Source organism: Erinaceus europaeus, chromosome 10, assembly GCF_950295315.1.
Source record: "Erinaceus europaeus chromosome 10, mEriEur2.1, whole genome shotgun sequence".
Classification (NCBI taxonomy): domain Eukaryota; kingdom Metazoa; phylum Chordata; class Mammalia; order Eulipotyphla; family Erinaceidae; genus Erinaceus; species Erinaceus europaeus.
The window spans coordinates 114,053,739-114,072,439 of NC_080171.1; the positions used below are offsets into that span (position 1 = coordinate 114,053,739).

The following is an 18,701-nucleotide window of genomic DNA, read 5'->3' on the forward strand; positions in this document are numbered from 1 at the left end:
ATACACCCATATAAATTTATGAGCCTCACTTTTTATTTCTAATTTTTACTTTGCTTCCGTGTCATTTTGACCCAAGTCAAACTAAAATCTGGCAGCGCTTCCAGTTTGACCCAAACCTCGCTAAAAGGTCTTAATAAAGAATTAGGTATTGCACCTAATTCATCTACTTTTTTTTTTTTCTTTTTCTTTGCCAAGTTGTGCCTTCTGGGATTGTAAGTGAACAACACGACGGTATAATAACCTGTTTACAATGTGAAATGGTTATTGTTACAAAGATCACACAAGAGGCTTTCTCACTGTTAAGCTTGGCAACTTTAAGCAGTTAATGGCTTGTGAATGTATGGTCTACGGAGAAATCCCTGTACTTTTACCTGCTGAGGCTGTCTGTTGGAGAATAAACTTGGATGGTTCCCCTCCTCAAAAAAAAAAAAAAAAAAAGAATTACGAAGCAGGTAGGTGGCATAATGGTTGTGCAAAGAGACTCGTGCCACCATAAGCTGGAGCTGAGCAGTACTCTGGTTAAAACAATAATTCTGAAGCCACACCAGATTTTATACTAAAAGAATAGAGATTTTTATTAAGCATTGTAAGTTGCATTCAATAGCCTTCAGATACACCACACCACAACCCGTCTACAATCAGTCAAACCCAACAGCAGTTCATTCTTGCACAATCCATGAGTTAGGGCAAAACTCCCTTCAACTTACAGTAAGGTCCTACTCAGGTCTTGCGGGCAGGGACTGGGGAATTACATCTCATTTCTGATCACTAATGTGTGATGAAGAGCATCAGGAGAATTATATGAAAACGAATAAGAAGTGATTCTGATTTCAAAGTACATTGTTTGGAAACATTAACAAAAACATCAAAATGATATAAGTATACCTGCTTCTACTAAATTCTTGATGGGAAAGTTCTCAAGAACAAGCAATTTATTTCCTGCTACAGAAGGGGGGTATGTTTTTTTTTGTTTTTTTGTTTTTTAAAGATTAAAGGGATTTTTTTTTGTTTTTCACAGAATTCCATATTTTGCTAATATGAAGGCATAAAACAGCAACAAAGAACAATAATGCATACAGCAGTGAGTACACCAGGGTAATGTCGATATTCGAAACGGCTAGATAATTTTGGGGGGAGGGATTTAGAATAAATGCAACAGAGATCAATAATCACAAAATTTTAAGGTTAGAGCAAGATCAGTCAATGACTAAACAGAGTTAACATTTTTTATAGGACTATTACTGATTATTAGCATTTTTGTTTTGCAAATGGGCACATACTGGTAAGAATGGAAGAAAGGACGGTAACATGCATAATATTAACTACACACTTTAAAAATTATGAACCATGCAGAAGTTTAGCTCAAGTAGTAGCACTAATGGTCTACATCCGATTCAAAACCACATAGTTCATTGATCACAGAGGCATGGTATTAGGTCACGAAGTTTCAGAACACATTGTTGATTTTGAAAGGTCATTTGCATCTTCTATGATTTCAACTTTATTTCCATTTAACTTCCTTGTAAAGTATGTATGATGTACTGTATATTTAAAATCAGCAGAACGGCAATATTATAATTTTTTTTTAGTTTTGATAGTTGCACTTTTTTTTTTAACACAAAAGAACCACATCAACAGTGATGAAATTTAAGTAAGAAAGAAAACTGTGGTTGTGCCTTATTTCTTTCATAATCATAAAAGCCTTGAACAAAGCTTTCTTGTGAAACAGTAATGCAAAAATCAAATATAATGGCATACATATGGTGCCAAATGCTAAAAATGATATTTTAAGCTATATATACTTAAAGACTGCCAAAATTTGTTTTCTTTATAGTTCAAGAAACATAACTATAGGCTTTTGTCATAACCAGTTTAAACTTTGTGTACTTCATTTTAAGAGTGGGAGTCAAATGCTCTTCATTTTCTTTCTCTCTTTTTGTATTATTGTAGCATTTTGACTACAACTGGTTAAAACTAAAAATGTGTTGTTTAAATCTCTGATATCAAAGAGGGATCCGAATTTCCAAAGTCCTCATTTTTCTCTTACGGAAAGGAAAAAATGTACGTCACTGTAGGCTCTCTTTCTCTCCAGATATTCCTAAATCCTTACCCTTCCAGCATCCTTCACCCTCTATAAAAAATAAGTTTACTCTTCTTTCTTTAAGACAGCGGCCTGCAGAGTGTCACCTCTGCGGCAAGCACTGTCTGAACTTAGTGCATTTAAGTGAGGATTTGTATTGCACGTCTTAGAGTCATTGTTCAAGGCACTTTCCGAGTGGCTGGGGGCCCTGGTGTCGCCTGTGCTCCCGTTCACCTGGGGAGCCGGCTTCTCCTCAGCCACTGTTCCGTTTTCAGCCAGGGACCCGTCAGAAGACACAGCGGAGGACTTCGATTCCCCAGATCTCGACTTCAGTTCTTTGGCCACTTCTTCTGCAGAAGCGGCATATGGAGGCTTGCCCTGTACAGAAGAAAAGACAGCAAACGGTGAGGCAGCCTTGATGCACCAAGGTAGAGAAGGAACATCACCCATGGCCTCATGACCACTACTGCATCTCCAAGGACAGAATGTATCATACAGCTGCCCCCCGGAGGGCAAGTGCTGCAGTCATCCTGCCTGTACCCAGCGTTCTAAGTGCTCGATTTTCCTCGGATAGTCTCTCTATACTTCTAAACTGTGTACACTATATATTCGGTCGTCAGAAAAGTCATGACGTATTCTATGTTTTTCTATGCAAAAATACATCATGACTTACCATTTATCTATGATTGCATAGAAACAGAAATTGAGACGGGGAGAGGGAGACAGGGAGAAACGAGAGCTACCTGCAGTCCTGCTTCACCATTTGTGAAGCTTTCTCTCTGCAGGTGGGGACCAGGGGCTTGAATCCAGGTCCTTGTGCACTGTAGTGTGTGCACTGAGCCAGATACACCACTTCCTGGCCCCCACTTCATGACTTTTCTGACAGTTTAATACTTGGTATGTTCTATTAGTTATACTTCATGTATTCCACACACTTGGTTATATCCCGGATATACTCTGTAGGAGCTAGACTCTATGTACTATACTCTATGATATGTAATCACTATACCAGAGTCCTTGGGCCTTAGAGTCTCTATTTTTTTTTTTTTTTAAATATTTATTTATTCCCTTTTGTTGCCCTTGTTGTTTTATTATTGTAGTTATTATTGTTGTTGTCATTGTTGGATAGGACAGAGAGAAATGGAGAGAGGAGGGGAAGACAGAGAGGAGAGAAAGATAGACACCTGCAGACCTGCTTCACCGCCTGTGAAGCGACTCCCCTGCAGGTGGGGAGCCGGGGTTCGAACCGGGATCCTTATGCCGGTCCTTGCACTTTGCGCCACCTGCGCTTAACCCGCTGCACTACAGCCCGACTCCCTTATAGTCTCTATTTCTATACTTTCTGTATTTCACACTCTGAAATCTTATGCATTCCATGCTTTCTCTATGTTCCATTTTCTGTGATAAATGCCACACTGCACTATGCAGTCTCTACACCTGACAGAGGCTATACACTACTCTCTAATCTCTGCACGTCGTCTGTACACTGTGTTCTATGCACTCTGTCCTCTGCAGTCTGCACAACATACACTACACTCTACTGTCCATTCTGTGTAGTCTCTAGTCCACTGTTTGCTTCTGATTGGCTTGAGCTGGCAGTGGTGGCTCCAGTCTCCACTGGCTCAGTGGAAGAGGCTCCTCCTCTAATCCTTTTATATCATGCCACGGTGTGTGTGTATTTGCTTGTCATGCCATGGTGTATGAGTGTTTGCTTGTTTGTTTACTGGGGGGTCGATGGTTTACATTAAAAATAGTTGGTATGAGAGTCGGGCTGTAGCACAGCGGGTTAAGCGCAGGTGGCACAAAGTGCAAGGACCAGCTTAAGGATCCTGGTTCGATCCCTGACTCCCCACCTACAGGGGAGTCGCTTCACAAGCAGTGAAGCAGGTCTGCAGGTGTCTGTCTTTCTCTCCCCCTCTCTTCCCCCTCCTCTCTCTATTTCCCTCTGTCCTATCCAACAACAATGACAACAATAATAATTACAACAGTAAAACAAGGGCAACAAAAGGGAATAAATAAATATTTAAAAAATCATTTTATTTAAAAAAAGTTGGTACATGCATAAAATGTCTCAGTTTTCTGCAAAACACTACCAATTGTTTGACTTAACAAATGTCCCTCAGTAAATGAACTCTGAATTTTTTTTCATTATACTCAGATTTATTTTTCCTTTTCCTTCTTTCTTTCATTTTTTAGAACTCTGAAATTTCTTAACCTATGTGACCACTAACACACACACCCTGCAGTTTCTACTGAGGAATAGAGAATTAAAGCCAAGCCAAGTCCTCTCTGGGTGACCTCAACAGAAACAACTCTGCACCGACAATCACCAAATGTGTTTGTGATTTTCCTCTTCAAAAGCTCCACCTCCTCTATACAGACAGCACTATATCAGGACTATTCAGGACATTGTCCTGGAAAATCAGGCCTGAGGGTCTTTTTTTTTGGGGGGTAGGGTGTTCCTCATCTTGCACGCTGACGCTTGGTGTCTGGTAGTTCTGTCGGGGCTACCAATGCGCTGTGGGCTTTAGCCATTTCTCTGGCCTCTGCCCAGTGGAACTCTGGTGTCTACACCCAATACTGACCCCAACATGTCTCCAAACAAAGTCAGTGTTTCTAGGGCCAGGTGGTGGCGTACCTGGTGGCATGCATGTGTTATATATAAAGTCAGTGTTTCCAAGGACAGAGTCACCAGGAGCCACTGTAATGATCTGATTTAGCTGGAAAAACCCCCAATAATTTCTGCCTATCAATAGTCGTTTTACATAAGAACAAGAGAACAGGCAGGCTGCCTACAAATCTTCTGTGTCCTGCCCTGTCCTCTTCCTTGACAAGACAACATGGTGCCAAGCACCCCCCTCCCCAGGCCCCCAACCCCACCATGTTCATTTGGCCCAGGAACTGGCTCCTGTGTGTATCCTGGGGAGAATATGTATGTCCGGAACATCCACCCGCACATCATGACTAAAGTTAACAAACTGTCATATTTGAAGTCTGCTGAGAAAGTGGATCTTAAAAGTTCTTGTCACAGAAAGTTTATAACCATGTGGTGGTAGATGTTCTCGCGCTCACTCATCAGTGTACACAGACAGAGAATCATGATGTGTGTGTGTGGTGCTACAGGTTGATTTCATCTCAATAAAACAGCCAGGGAAAAACTTGAACTTGTACTTGGATGCTCACAGCGTATTGTTCTTAAGAGCCAAAATGGTGGAAACAACCGGAGTTCCTCTAGCTGATGAATGAATCACCAGATGTGAGCCCTCCGGTAGTGAGGTCTCTTTGCAATATGGAGGAGGTATAGAGGGTGCATGCAGGGAACAAGGGCAGAGGGCAATTCTGCAGACAGAACAAGGAGGTGGGGGTGACTGCTTATGAGGGAGACAGTTCTTTTAGGGGGGGGAGGGTAGTGAGTGACTGGTCTGGCCACCAAAAAACCCTGAGAATAAACTGAACCACACACAGCTGAAACAGGTGAATGAGTTCAAGCTCAAAAGGAAAAAGAAACCAAGAGGAAAAATAAAGGTGGTGGTACACTCAGTAGCGTGCACATATTGTCATGGGGAGAGACCCAGCTTCAGGTCCCTGGTCCCTACTGGTGAGGGAGGAGACTTCACAAGAAGAGGAGCAGTCCTACAGCTGTTTCTCCTCTCTCTCTCTCTCTCTCTCTCTCTCTCTCTCTCTCATCCTTGGGCAAAAAGAAAAAAAGCTGATGGGAACGACAGATTTGCTGTACAGGCACTGAGCCCCAACAATAACCCAAGTGGAAAATAAAAGAGTGGGAGGTAGGGTGGAACCGAAACAAACAAACAAAAAAAACCTAGCAATTCAAAAACATTTTCTGACACAAAACAAAATTAACACTTGCATCTGGAAGAAGAGGTCATGTGCTGAGCTCACTGACTAGTGTGCACAGATGGCCACATAACTGACGGGGGAAATAAAATAAAAAACAACCAACTTGGGCATCTAGGCCACAACAGCCAAGGACTTAAAGAGAAATAAAGTTAGACAAGGAAACAGTGAGTCATAATCTGGAGAGGTGTAAGTCTATGCTCTTGATTACTAGCAAACTGTTTCAAGCTGTGTATCGTATCCTGAGTCCTCCTGGTGACTCCTCTAGGGAAACAGCCAGAGATAAATGTGGGGCAGTGGGGCTGGGAGACAGTCCTTTACACTGAGCTGAGGGACTGGAATGGAACATTTAATTCCATCCAGTAGACAGAAAAAGCACAGTGGGTTTTAAAATGTTAGCATGGCCACCAGGGAGAGGAGTAGCGTGAACGATTTGAAAGCACAAACTAGATGCTAGGTATCATATATGCTGGAGGGATGCCCTGGCTCTTTCACCAAATTAAATAAATCTATGTGAAAACAGTGAAGTTAGTGGAGAGAAAACACAGCAGCAGTTCATCTGAGCTGTTCTTAGGGTTGAATCTGCTTGCACTACGGGGTGAAGTGACAGTTACTAGCATGCGTTTTCTTCTGTTTCACTCCCTTCTCTCCCTCCTATCTCCCCTCCCTCATTACAAGGACTTCACTGCTTTGGGTCGACTTGTTCAGATAGGAAGAGAAAGATAGAGACAGGCAAGAATGCAGGCAGACGGATCGACAGACAAAGACATCACAGCTCCAAAGCTTCCTCCAATGTGATAGGGGGTAGGGCCCAAACTTGGGTCATGCATGGCAAAGCAGGCACTATCTAGGTGAGCTAATTTGCTGGCTCCAGTTAGAGGCATTCTAATACAATTACCCTGGATTATCAGAATAGAAAAAATTATAATAGGTTAAGTCAAATTCTTTTTTTTTTTACCAGAGCACTGCTCAGCTCTGGTTTATGGTGGTGCGGGGGATTGAACCTAGAACTTTGGAGCCTTGGGCACGAGTGTTTCTTTGCATAACCATTATGCTATCTACCCTCTGCCCGGGTTAAGCCACATTCTTAAGAGCCCTAAATTTGAAACAAGAATCAACTAGGGGCCAGGGAGAAAGCTTAATAGTTACACAAAAGATTTTCATGATCTAGAGGCCTGTGTTCAGTCCCTTGTTCCACCATAAGCCAAAGGAAGAAAAGGAAGGGGGGGGGGGCTGGGTGGTAGCACAGCAGGTTAAGCATACATGGCAGGAAGCACAAGGACTGAAGCAAGGGTTGGCTCAAAGATTCGGGTCCGAGACGCTGGCTTCCCCACCTGTGGGGGGTGGGGGGGTCACTTCATAGAAGGTGAAGCAGATCTGCAGGTGTCTGTCTTTCTCTCCCCTTCTCTGTCTTTCCCTCCTGTCTTGATTTCTCTCTGTCCTATCCAACAACAACAGTAATAATAACAACAATGATAAACAACAAGGGCAACAAAAGGAAAAAAATAGCCTCCAGGAGCAGTGTATTCATAGTGCAGGCACCAAGCCCCAGCAATAACCCTGGAGGCAATAAATAAATAAGTAAATAGAATTAAGAAATAAAAAGAAAAGAAAGGAGGGAGGAAGGGAAGGAGGGGGAAAAAAAAGGAGTGGAGTGTCAACATAACTCTTACGGTGCCACTGGAAACATGTTAAAAAGCAGCTGCCCCACCTGCAGGGGGTCACTTCACAAGCAGTGAAGCAGGTCTGCAGGTGTCTTTCTCTCTCCTTCCTCTCTCAATTTCTTTGTTCTATCCAATAATAATAAATAAAAAAAAAGGAAAAAAGCTGCACATGTGAGTAGATCCATCTCTCCTCTCTTGCTCTTGTCCATAGAAAGGGCCCAGACAAGGAAGCAAAAGACTGATAGTCATTAACAAAGTGAACAGGCTGTGGTCCGGGAGGTGGCGCAGTGGTAAAGCTTTGGACTCTCAAGCAGGAGGTCCTGAGTTCGATCCCCAGCAGCACATGTGCCAGAGTGATGTCTGGTTCTTTCTCTCTCCTCCTATCTTTCTCATAAATAAATAAAATCTTAAAAAGAAAAGAAACAAAGTAAAGAGGTGAAATTAAAGCCTTGTTAGTACCTGGCTTAAATCGGAAACATTTATCTGAGGATCACTTGGTGGACACCCTTGATCCTGAAATGCAATCTCCCATCAGAGAAGCCAAGAAACTAAAAGAAATGGCCGTCCCATGTTGAAGAGGCCGGGCATGCGCCAGACAGGATTTACCAGGGGACACAGCAGAGGGATTAGGGTCAGGACACAGTGAATGGCAGAACATATGGACTTGGACATAAGGATTCTCATGTTCAGCCACCTAAACAGCAGGTAAGGGGCAGCATATCTTTATCGAAATACTCCAATGAGTGAAGAATAGGATGGAGAGAGGTTCTCCTCTGGCAACCTCTAGCGAGTGACAGGCCCTTACTATGATAACACACAGCTCCCCGCATTCTGCAGGGGGTGGGAGCCAGGCGCAGTGAAACACCTGGTGCCACACCAGCCTCTAAGGACAAGGACGGATCTGTTGGGGAAGCAGCCAGGTGGCTCCCTGAAAAACGACAGAAGGTTAAACATTCACGGGTGATAGAGATGCAGGAGCTCAAGTAAACTAAAGGAAATAAAGTATGGTGTCAAGAGGATCACTCGAGTGATGTAATCAGAGAGAGAGAGAGAGAGAGAGAAGAGACAATAGGGAAATGAGTGCAAAACCTGGACTTGTGGTTATTTGGGGCAAAGGGCAGGAGGGTGGGGGAATCTGTAACAATGGTAGAAGGCCAGGCTGTGCCCAATGTCTGTCCCTCCCTAGGCTATCCTGGCCTGTTTATATCAAAACAGGAGTTACCCAGATGTCAACATCACTTGGCAAAGTCAGAAGGTATGTTTTCCCTCTGCCATATAAATTTCCCAATGTGGAATATTAACATAGTCACTCCACTTAGTGTTTACATGTGTAGTATGGAAAACACACACACACACACACACACACACACACACTAAATACCATGACTCAAGTGAGAACACATAACAGTGTTAGGGATGACTGATTTTAAAAAGGGGAATTCATCAGAATCCAACTCCTGAGGGCAGATCCAAAACAGGCAGAACCCTAGCTCCTCTACATTGACAGAAACATGGGTGACTTTGATTTCTCCCTGTTTGATCCTTCAAAGGAGGAGCTAGTGAAGATGGTACAGTTCTAGGACTTATTGTCACGTTTTCCTTTTCAAATGCTACTTAAGTAATGCTTTATAACACGAGCGTCATTAAAAACGGTGTACAATGCACTCAAGCCTTCCAGCAGAGTGATGGGCAGGAGGGAGGGACAAGTGGCCATCACCAGGTGAACTTGCATCTGGGACACGCAGTGCTGCAGGACCCCCCCTGCCCTCTTTGGACACCTGTGTAAGTCCCGGGGGGGGAGGCACCCACAACTCTTCAAGTTACCTGAATCATGCCCTGGCTTTTATAACCTCTGCCATAGTACCTTCCACCTCTTCCGAAGGTCCGGATCACTGGGGTGGAAATCACTCCTCTAGGACGCCTGAACAGGTGAAAGGGGACAAAAGCAGACAGGCTTGAACCCTTTGCAGATAACGGTCACAGGAGTAAAAATAATGTCAAGTGGATTTAAAGGCACTGAATCTTTTTTTTTTCCTCTTTATTTTATTTATTTATTTTCCCTTTTTTTGCCCTTGTTGTTTTATTGTTGTTGTTGGATAGGACAGAGAGAAATGGAGAGAGAAGGGCAAGAGAGAGAGGGGGAGAGAAAGACAGACATCTGGTAGTCAGGCGGTAGCACAGTGGGTTAAGCGCAGGTGGCGCAAAGCACAAGGACCAGCGTAAGGACCCCGGTTTGAACCCCCATCTCCCCACCTGCAGGAGAGTCCCTTCACAGGCGGTGAAGCAGGTCTGTAGGTGTCTAGCTTTCTCTCCCTCTCTCCGTCTTCCCCTCCTCTCTCCATTTCTCTCTGTCCTATCTAACAGCGACATCATCAACAACTACAACAACAATGAAAAACAACAAGGGCAACAAAAGGGAAAATAAATATTAAAAAAAAGTAAAAAAAAAAAAAAAAAAGACAGACACCTGCAAACCTGCTTCACTACTTGTGAAGCAACCCCCCTGCAGGTGGGGAGCCAGGGACTCAAACCGGGATCCTTATGCTGGACCTTGCGCTTTGCACCATGTGCGCTTAACTCGCTGTGCTTCTGCCCGACTCCCAAGGTACTGAATCTTACACTACAGGAAGCACTGAATTTACTAAGTCCTGGCTATACCCAAGGTTTAGTTCAAAGAATCTTATTTTTGGATTTACCATTGAATGCTTTCAATATGAATAAAACACTTCAAAATGCTATATGAAAAAAAAACATTAAAAATGGTTAAATATGTGCAGGTGATCATTTAATAACAGTTTACATAAGCACACAAAGCTACACAGAAAAGAATCCCATGTAACTAGTAAGAGTGTCAACGAAAATTGTACTTAATGCTATGAAACTGTTCCTTGAAGTCCAATTGAAAAAAGCCAGTGGGAGACTGTCATTTATGCAAATGCACCTTTATTGGTTGAAACTTACCCTCTTGTGGGCCCCCCAACAGACACGACCTGAAGGGGGAAAGGTCCCCGGCCCCCACGGCCCCGCCTGCTTCCGGCCCAGTGGCCAACTACGGTGCCTGCTATTTCTAGCTTCCCTCCCTGAGAAGGTATAGGTTGGATTCCTGCACGAAAGAATAGACAGGAAGAGATCTTTACAATCAGAATTAGTGAGAAGGAAGAAAAACAACCAAGCAACATCTTTTCTCTCTCTGTTTGTTTGAAGGCTGGCTTCAACCCAACTCTGGCTTTGTGAGACTTGCTGAGTGAGTATCGATGTGCATACGGTTTGAATATAAACTCTTGACTGCTGTTAAAAATACACTTGCGTGTAAGACAAGTTTGTTAACGTATCCAAAACAACTGAAGCAGTCAGTACTATATAGGTTTAGGTAAGAACAGACTCAACTGAGTGTTATCTCTGGGTGCACCTGGCACCTGTATAAAACAGAATCTGAAAACTCTTGGAGCAATAATTCCATCTTACTCCCCTCATCGAACACTGTAGCTCCTTATTTCTTTTCTTATGTGGTACTGGGGATGAACCCAGGACCTGGTACATGTGTTTTACTACTGAACAGCCTCCCAGCCCAATTTGAATCTTATATTAAATATGAGAGGCGGAGAAACACCAGAACACCACTCTGCTGTCCACCTGCCTTGTGTTTGGCGCTCTCCTGAGACTCAGGCTCTCACGCATGAGAGCTATGTGCTCTACCTGCTGAGGCACCTCCCGAGGCTCTTATTCGTGTTGTTGTTGTTATTCCCTTAGGTGGGTTCACAGTATTCACTCACTTCTGTCGAACACCAGTAACCTGTGTAAGCTACGGGTTTATGTCTTACCGAAGAAAATGATCAAGTAACTGGTGAGACCCAAAACTTCTGGTATGTAATTTTGCCATGTAGCTGATACATGAACTGAATGTGGTGGCCTGTGTTCTCTTTCTCCCTGTTATGTCTTTGGGATGACAAAGATGGATGCTGCACACAGCCGGCAGTTACTGGTCACTGTGCCAGACAGTGCAGACAGTGCTCTAGGCCGGCCTCTGGGAAGCAGAGTCTCTCACACACTATCCAGCCACCGCTCTCCACAGCCTTTATGCCAGTGGGCCAGTATGGGTTTCTAGGCAGAGCACTGCAAGCTCAAGAAGCCAAGAGCAGGAACTGGTGCAGGCGAGGGTGGGGAGGACAAGCCAGCTGCACAGCCGAAGGAAACAGGCAGCAGGAGAGACAAGCACACCCAACAGGACAGGAGAGGCAGCCCCGTAGTGACGCAGGAGGACCGTGCTTTGTAAAAGACTCACTCTACAGTGACGCCTTCCTTCTTCACTCATCCCAAGCTAAAGCATTAGAAAACCTTCCTGGCCAAAAGAGAGGGGAAAGGCTGGTCTAGCCTGAAAGTCACAAAAGTCTATTTCAATAACTACTTTACTGTGAGGGCTAGACTGGGTTATTTATCATGAAGCCATAATCACAGGCTTCAAAAAAAAAATTTTTTTTTTTAAATTGCCACCAGAATCATTGCTGGGGCTTAGTGCCTACATGGTGAATCTATCACTCTTAGTGGCCCACCCTTCCACCCTTCCTGATTTGACAGGACAGAGAAATTGAGAAGGGGGGGGGGAGACAGGAAGGGAGAGAGGCAGAGTGACACCTGTAGCACTGCTTCACCACTAGTGAAGTTTCCCCTCTGCAGGTAAAGACCAGGGACTTGAACGCAGGTCCTTGTGCATCGTTACATGAGCGCTCAACTGGCTTCCATTTTTTGCAAGATCACCCAGACATGATTTTTGAATTTAATTTTTATGCTTTTCTCTCCTGGCAAGCCTGAAACAAATAAAGGGAACTAATGGGAATTTGAAATAAACCGATTCATTGACCAGATAGCTTTCTTTAAAACTGTTCCTATGATATAAATGGTAATAAGACATTTGATGCCAGGAAGGCTAACCTGGTCTCAGAGTCATCTATATAAGCACAGTGACAGACCGCTGGGTGTGACTGGGCAGCCCTCCAGATGCAGGTGGACTCTGGTCCACACTGGAAAGTGGAGACAGGCCCCGCAAAGCTGCTTCAGAGACCCAAGGGTAGTGGCTGGGGGGAGGGGAGCGGGGGGGGGGGGACCTGGTGGGAAGGAGGGGACAGCAGAGAGAAGCGGGGTGCGGGGTGGACAGAAGCTCCAAGAGAAGACATGTTATAATTACCGCCTTGCGACTTGCTGGTCCTGCTGCTGTCCCCGCCTGAGAAGGCTCCGCAGTGTCCCGCCGTCGCCACGCGGAAGGCACGGTAAGCGCCTGTTGCTACAGTTTCCCCATAGGGGCCTCCAAAGCCACAGACTCCTGTGGGACCGGGGGAGAGAGGAGAAGCCATAAGGAACTGGGATGGGGGAGAACTGGGGGTGGGGGGGCTCTGGGCGGCAGCCTGACACTTCAGTCCTTGTTCTGACAGCTAGTGGCCGGCGAGGGAGTGTCTAGTCCCTCTGCCTGGAGCAGTGCTGCAGTGCCGGCCTACCCGCCCCCAGGGGGACTCCTGCAGCTAGGCTGTCACTGGGGCTCTACCACTGGCCCAGGGTGGCTTTGGTGGCCAGGGCTTACTTCTCTCACATTCCAAGTCTTGAGTCAGGCCATGAGAAGAGTTTTCAGCTGAACTGACTTTAAATTCTTGCCCCCGGGGAGTCGGGCGGTAGCACAGCGGGTAAGCGCAGGTGGCGCAAAGCGCAAGGACCGGCCTAAGGATCCCAGTTCGAGCTCCGGCTCCCCACCTGTAGGGGAGTCACTTCACAGGAGGTGAAGCAGGTCTGCAGGTGTCTGTCTTTCTCTCCCCCTCTGTCTTCCCCTCCTCTCTCCATTTCTCTGTCCTATCCAACAACAACTATATCAATCATAACTACAACAAGAAAACAACAAGGACAACAGAAGGGAATAAATAAGAAACAAATATTTATATAAAAAAGAATCTTGCCCCTGCAGCAGCTCTGTTTCTCCCTCACCTCTCTCCCTGAGAGCTCCTCTACCACAGGAACACTACTCTGAGCCTCCCACCCTGCTGGCCACACCTGGATACTCACCTGCGAAGCCCCGCCCTCGGCCTTGGGCGGGGGGCACAGGCCCAAAGTGGCGTGGATACACAGAAGTGGGATAGAAGGGCAGGGGTGCAGGTGGCGGGAAGGGCAGTGGGTGGCTCTGCCGGGAGAAGTTCAGCCCCTCCAGAATGCTCTGCCGCATCTTCTCCACCTTGGCTGCCTGCTCCGCCTGTGAGGGAAAAATGGCGGGGGCCTTCATGGAGTCGCGGTGACGACAAGGGGGACACGGCCTGCTGAGGCACCACAGTGCGCTCCTGGCAGCCGGCAGTGCCGTTCACAGGGACCAATCGATCTCAGAATCTTCTCCGTGTACATTCAGTTTAAGGCCCCACTTTCTCAAAGCTTTATGTGGGAACCGCCACATAGCTTAAGAATTTCTCACTGAGTGGTCCGGGAGGTGGCGCAATGATAAAGCTTTGGACTCTCAAGCATGAGGTCTTGAGTTCGATCCCCGGCAGCACATGTGCCAGAGTGATGTCTGGTTCTTTCTCTCTCCTCCTATCTTTCTCATAAATAAATAAAATATTAAAAAAAAAAATTTCTCACTGAAACTATGAGGTTGGCATTTGAAAACCAATGGCTGAGTCCAAACTGGCAGCCTCCACGTTCCGCTGGGGCTGTAGGAAGCACTACATTTTTTTGTTTTTAATTTTCTTAGTGATTTGATATTGATTTACAAAATTATAAGACAACGGGTATAAGGGAGTCGGGTGGTAGCGCAGCAGGTTAAGTGCACGTGGCGCGAAGCACAAGGACCGGCAGAAGGATCCTGGTTCGAGCCCCCGGCTCCCCACCTGCCAGGGGGGTCACTTCACAAGCGGTGAAACAGGTCTGCAGGTGTCTGTCTTTCTCTCTCCCTCTCCATTTCTCTCTGTCCTATCCAACAACAACAATAATAACTACAACAATAAAAAACAAGGGCAACAAAAGGGAAAATAATTAATAACAAAAAAATTTAAAGATAACAGATATAATTCCGCATGGTTCATGTTCAAGTCTTTTTTTTTTTAATTTTTCCCTTTTTTGTTGCCCTTATTTATTGCTGTCGTTGTTGTTGGGACAGGACAGAGAAAAATCAAGAGAGGAGGGGAAGACACGAGGGGGAAGGAAAGACAGACACCTGCAGACCTGCTTCACCGCTTGTGAAGCGACTCCCCTGCAGGTGGGGAGCTGGGAACTCGAACTGGGATCCTGATGCCAGTCCGTGTGCTTTCCGCCATATGTGCTTAACCTACCAGGCCACCGCCCAGCTCCCAATGTTCAAGTTTTGAAAGCTTATTTTGCTGTCATTGTACTGTGGTCACCCTGCAGAGGAAGCAAGGCCAACACTTTGAGTGATGCTGGGCGAGGCAGAAATCTTCCACCCATCCCTGAGGCTGCCTGCCTCTGTCTGTCCCTCACTACTTGTCTATCTGTCTTTCTATGAGGTTGCCTATCCATCTGCCTGCAAACCATCAATGTTACTCTGGAGCTGTTTCATGTTAGCTACACCACAGGAAAACATATCACTTGCACAAGAATGGGCCAACTATAGGGTCTGCAGAACAGCCTGGTCCCCCAACATTGGACATTTCTTTCACTCTCTTTCTCTCGGCACCTTTCTCTGTTTGTATCTGAAAAAAATCATCCTGGAGTGTTAAAAGTCCTGGCGACAAGGACAAATAAATCATTGTGAAAAAAAAAAAAAATCAAAGCACTAGTGAAAGTGCTTTTGTTAATGAAAATATATAATAACCAATCATTCATTAACTGAGTAAGATTCTGAGTATTTGCTGATGCCCTTAAACCATTCTCAGGGGAGTCGGGCGGCAGTAGCACAGCAGGTTAAGCAAATATGGCGTGAAACACAAGGACCAGCATAAGGATCCTGGTTCGAGCCCCCGGCTCCCCACCGGCAGGGGAATCTCTTCACAAGCGGTGAAGCAGGTCTGCAGATGTCTATCTTTCTCTCCCCCCTCTTGATTTCTCTCTGTCCTATCTAACAACAAGAACATCAATAACAACAATAAAAAAAAAAAGGCAACAACAGGGAAAATACAAGATAATTTTTTTAAAAAAGAGAGAAAACCATTCTCAGAAAGACTGGATCTAACAGCCATACAGTGTATGGGGGATTCTTACTTTAACCCAAAGTTGAAAAAGCATGAAGCACATATAGTCTCTTTTGTGTAACAGGGCAAGATAACCCAGAAACTGACCTCAGTCTATTGTCTAAAGAGCATTAAAAAAAAAAAAAAAATACAGGCAGACTCACTGAAATCCATTTGGAACTTCAAATCAGCACCAGTGACACTTCGGTGTCCCCTTGTTCAAAGCAAGGAGAAAGACACTCCCCCCCCCCCGCTGTTGTTTCAGCTTTTATTCTGTCATCAAGTACCCTGCTTGCCTGCGACTCAATGCCATGTCTTTTGCATTTCATGTGGTGATTCTGTGGGGTTTGAAACGGCCCCCATGCGGGGCTGAGTTGCTGCTCGGCGTTCTGAGTACCAGGTCACAGTGTTCCTTCTGCAGAAAATGCCGTGCCGGATGAGCTCTGTTCAGGTCGAGCTGTGTGGGTGAGTCAACCTCATCTACTAAGTAGACGTCCTTAGACAGAAACATGCGCAAACTAAGTCGTGTAGCTACCGGTCGGCTGACAAAAACAACATGGCTCAAGTTTCAAAGAAATCTAACCCTATGCTTTCCCAGGAGCAGAGATCCAGCATTTGCTACTCCAGGTTCAAGGACCACATAAAGTGCTTGGTAATTTCTGGGAGTAATGAGAACCGAGACTGAGACAGCGCTGGGCTCTGGGGGGGGGGGGCACTGAGATGAGTTTATGGTCTAGGCTGAACAGTCTGAATTGGAATCCTATCACGGCAGTCACTCCAGACCTGGGAGTGAGAATAAGGGCGCTGTCTGAGGGGTGCCAGTGCCCGCCCCGGCTCCCCAGGCCAGCACTCACCTGACCATCACAGAGGTCGATGAGCGGGGTCTTCTCCCGGCTTGCTCTGAGGAGTTTGGACTGGAAGAGTTTCCCATCGAAGTACATCCAGGGACAGCAGTGCTCCCAGGGCACGGGCTGGCCACACGCATCGTTTGCAAACAGTGCCATGTCCACCCCGCTCATGAAGAGTGCCGACAGCTGGATGCCGCGGGGGTCCAGGTTCTCAATCTTTATATGGAAAAGAGTGATTTCTATGGAGTAGGAGCCCCCGGGTCTCCTCAATGCCACATCTGACTAGGACTCTCCGTGGGCTGCAGGGACGCCTCGACACATGTCCCTAACCTCCCCCAACCTCACAGTGACCTGGTACCAGCTGTCCCAGTACAGAGATACCTCAAACAGAAAGATGTGTGCGCCAAGACCCCTGGCACTGCTGCCAAAGTTCTACCTATCAGACTGTTTTTAAAAAATGCACTCAAATATTTCAATTTGGAATGTGTGAGGGTTGTAGAAGTGCAAATTGAGTACTATATTTAAGGCTGACAAGGTAATACATTATTAATGGTCTCCTTAGCGGAGAAGAAGCCCAGGATTCATTTATGAAAAAAATTTATACTTCAGGTTCTACCTGCTGGCACCATATTAACAGTAAAGGTGGTAAGAAGAAACACTGTACATTCCACATAGTTCTATTAAAAATTACTCAGTGTCATTACTTGGTATAATTTCACTCCAAAAGTTATACTTTCTGTTTACATGATTAAGTATACACTTAATGTTTTAGATAAGCAACTTGGTAATGAAACTGTCAGAATGTTTCAGGAAAAAATGGACAGCTTATAAATGAAAGAGCACAACAGGAACACTGAATCTGGACCATGCAGACCAACCTAGTGACTCCGCTTCCACCCCCCTCGCTGCCTCCTGTCCCTCCGAGGCCTCCTCACTGTCCCTGTGAGGCCTGCAAGCCTTCCCAAGCACATAGTCCTCCCACCCTCCCAGCATGTGATGAGCAGGATGAGAAACACTGACAAATACAGTCAACTCTTGATTATCTGTCCCTGCGGCCCTTGTTTGTGGATTATCCGGGACTGAGCTCTAGCTGTCTCCCCACTGTGCATTTTTCTGAGAAGACGACCGTCTGGGATGTGATCCTGACAAAGTATCAACTGACCCAGTGGTGGCGGGTGAACTGGCTTTTTCACTGAAGACAGCAGTGGCCAGTCTAGTGCCAAATGGTGATCAAGTTCTGACTCTTCCGTGCTGCCTGTGTAACATTTCCCATGAACAGGTAACGTTTTGCTCTCTGAACTGCTTCGTAATTTTCTTTGCCATCAGGGTGATCAGTGAGTCTCAGTGCCTACATGACTCCACCACTCCCAAGGACCATTAAATAAAGAGGGGAAGGAAGACAGGGAGGAGAAACTCTACAGCCTGCACCACCGCTTGTGCACTCTCCCCTGCAGACGTTCGCACGTGGTCGTGGTGGTGGTGGGGGCGGGGGAGGGGGGCTGAGCCCAGGCCCTCAGCATGACAATGACAGCATTCTACTGGCTGAACTCCTCCATATTGAAATTTTACTGCTGCCTCCATACTGAAATTTTAAATCAACGTAATTCAGTATATTCTGAGCCTGAAGAAGTCTGTGCACAGCACCCAGCTAGCTGGACCTGACAGATAACTCCTGTTTATCTACGTGGTCTTAGGAGAGGATCAAATGTGCTCAATTTAGGGCAGGCAGAGTAAGGTGATCATAAAATTAGATGTCTTTCAGACCTGGGAGCACAGCCATCACAAGCCAGACTCTCAAGCTTGCGGCTCAGAGGACCTAGGTTCTAGACCCAGCACCACCACAAGCAAGAGTCGAGCAGAGCACACGTCTGTCTCCCTCACTCTCTCCCCCTCTCTCTCTCTTTAAAACAAATGTGTGTGTTTTTTTCTAATTAGATGCGTTCTGTGAGTATAAAGTGGAGAAAGATGGGATGAGACTAGAACAAACTGCAAAAACAAAATGCACCTGATTCCTCAGATCCCCACAGGACAGCCTGCCTGAGCTGCTGGAAAGGGTGTAGGGACGCCCTCTTCTATCAGAACAGGGCAGAAAGACAACCTGAAA

General features: G+C 45.7%; 1 protein-coding gene across 1 annotated transcript in view; it reads right to left on the reverse strand.

Moving 5' to 3' along the window:
• Positions 1–549: 549 nt before the first annotated feature.
• FAM120A (family with sequence similarity 120 member A) overlaps positions 550–18,701 on the reverse strand; it is a 114,005-nt gene continuing 95,853 nt past the window's right edge. The window contains exons 13-18 of the mRNA XM_060200551.1: positions 16,604–16,813; positions 13,645–13,828; positions 12,782–12,916; positions 10,561–10,702; positions 9,424–9,520; positions 550–2,458 (exon numbers count right to left, since the gene is read on the reverse strand). Of these exons, the coding sequence (XP_060056534.1) occupies positions 2,147–2,458; positions 9,424–9,520; positions 10,561–10,702; positions 12,782–12,916; positions 13,645–13,828; positions 16,604–16,813 (1,080 nt within the window). The 3' untranslated portion in view covers positions 550–2,146. The remainder of the gene's footprint in view (positions 2,459–9,423; positions 9,521–10,560; positions 10,703–12,781; positions 12,917–13,644; positions 13,829–16,603; positions 16,814–18,701) is intronic.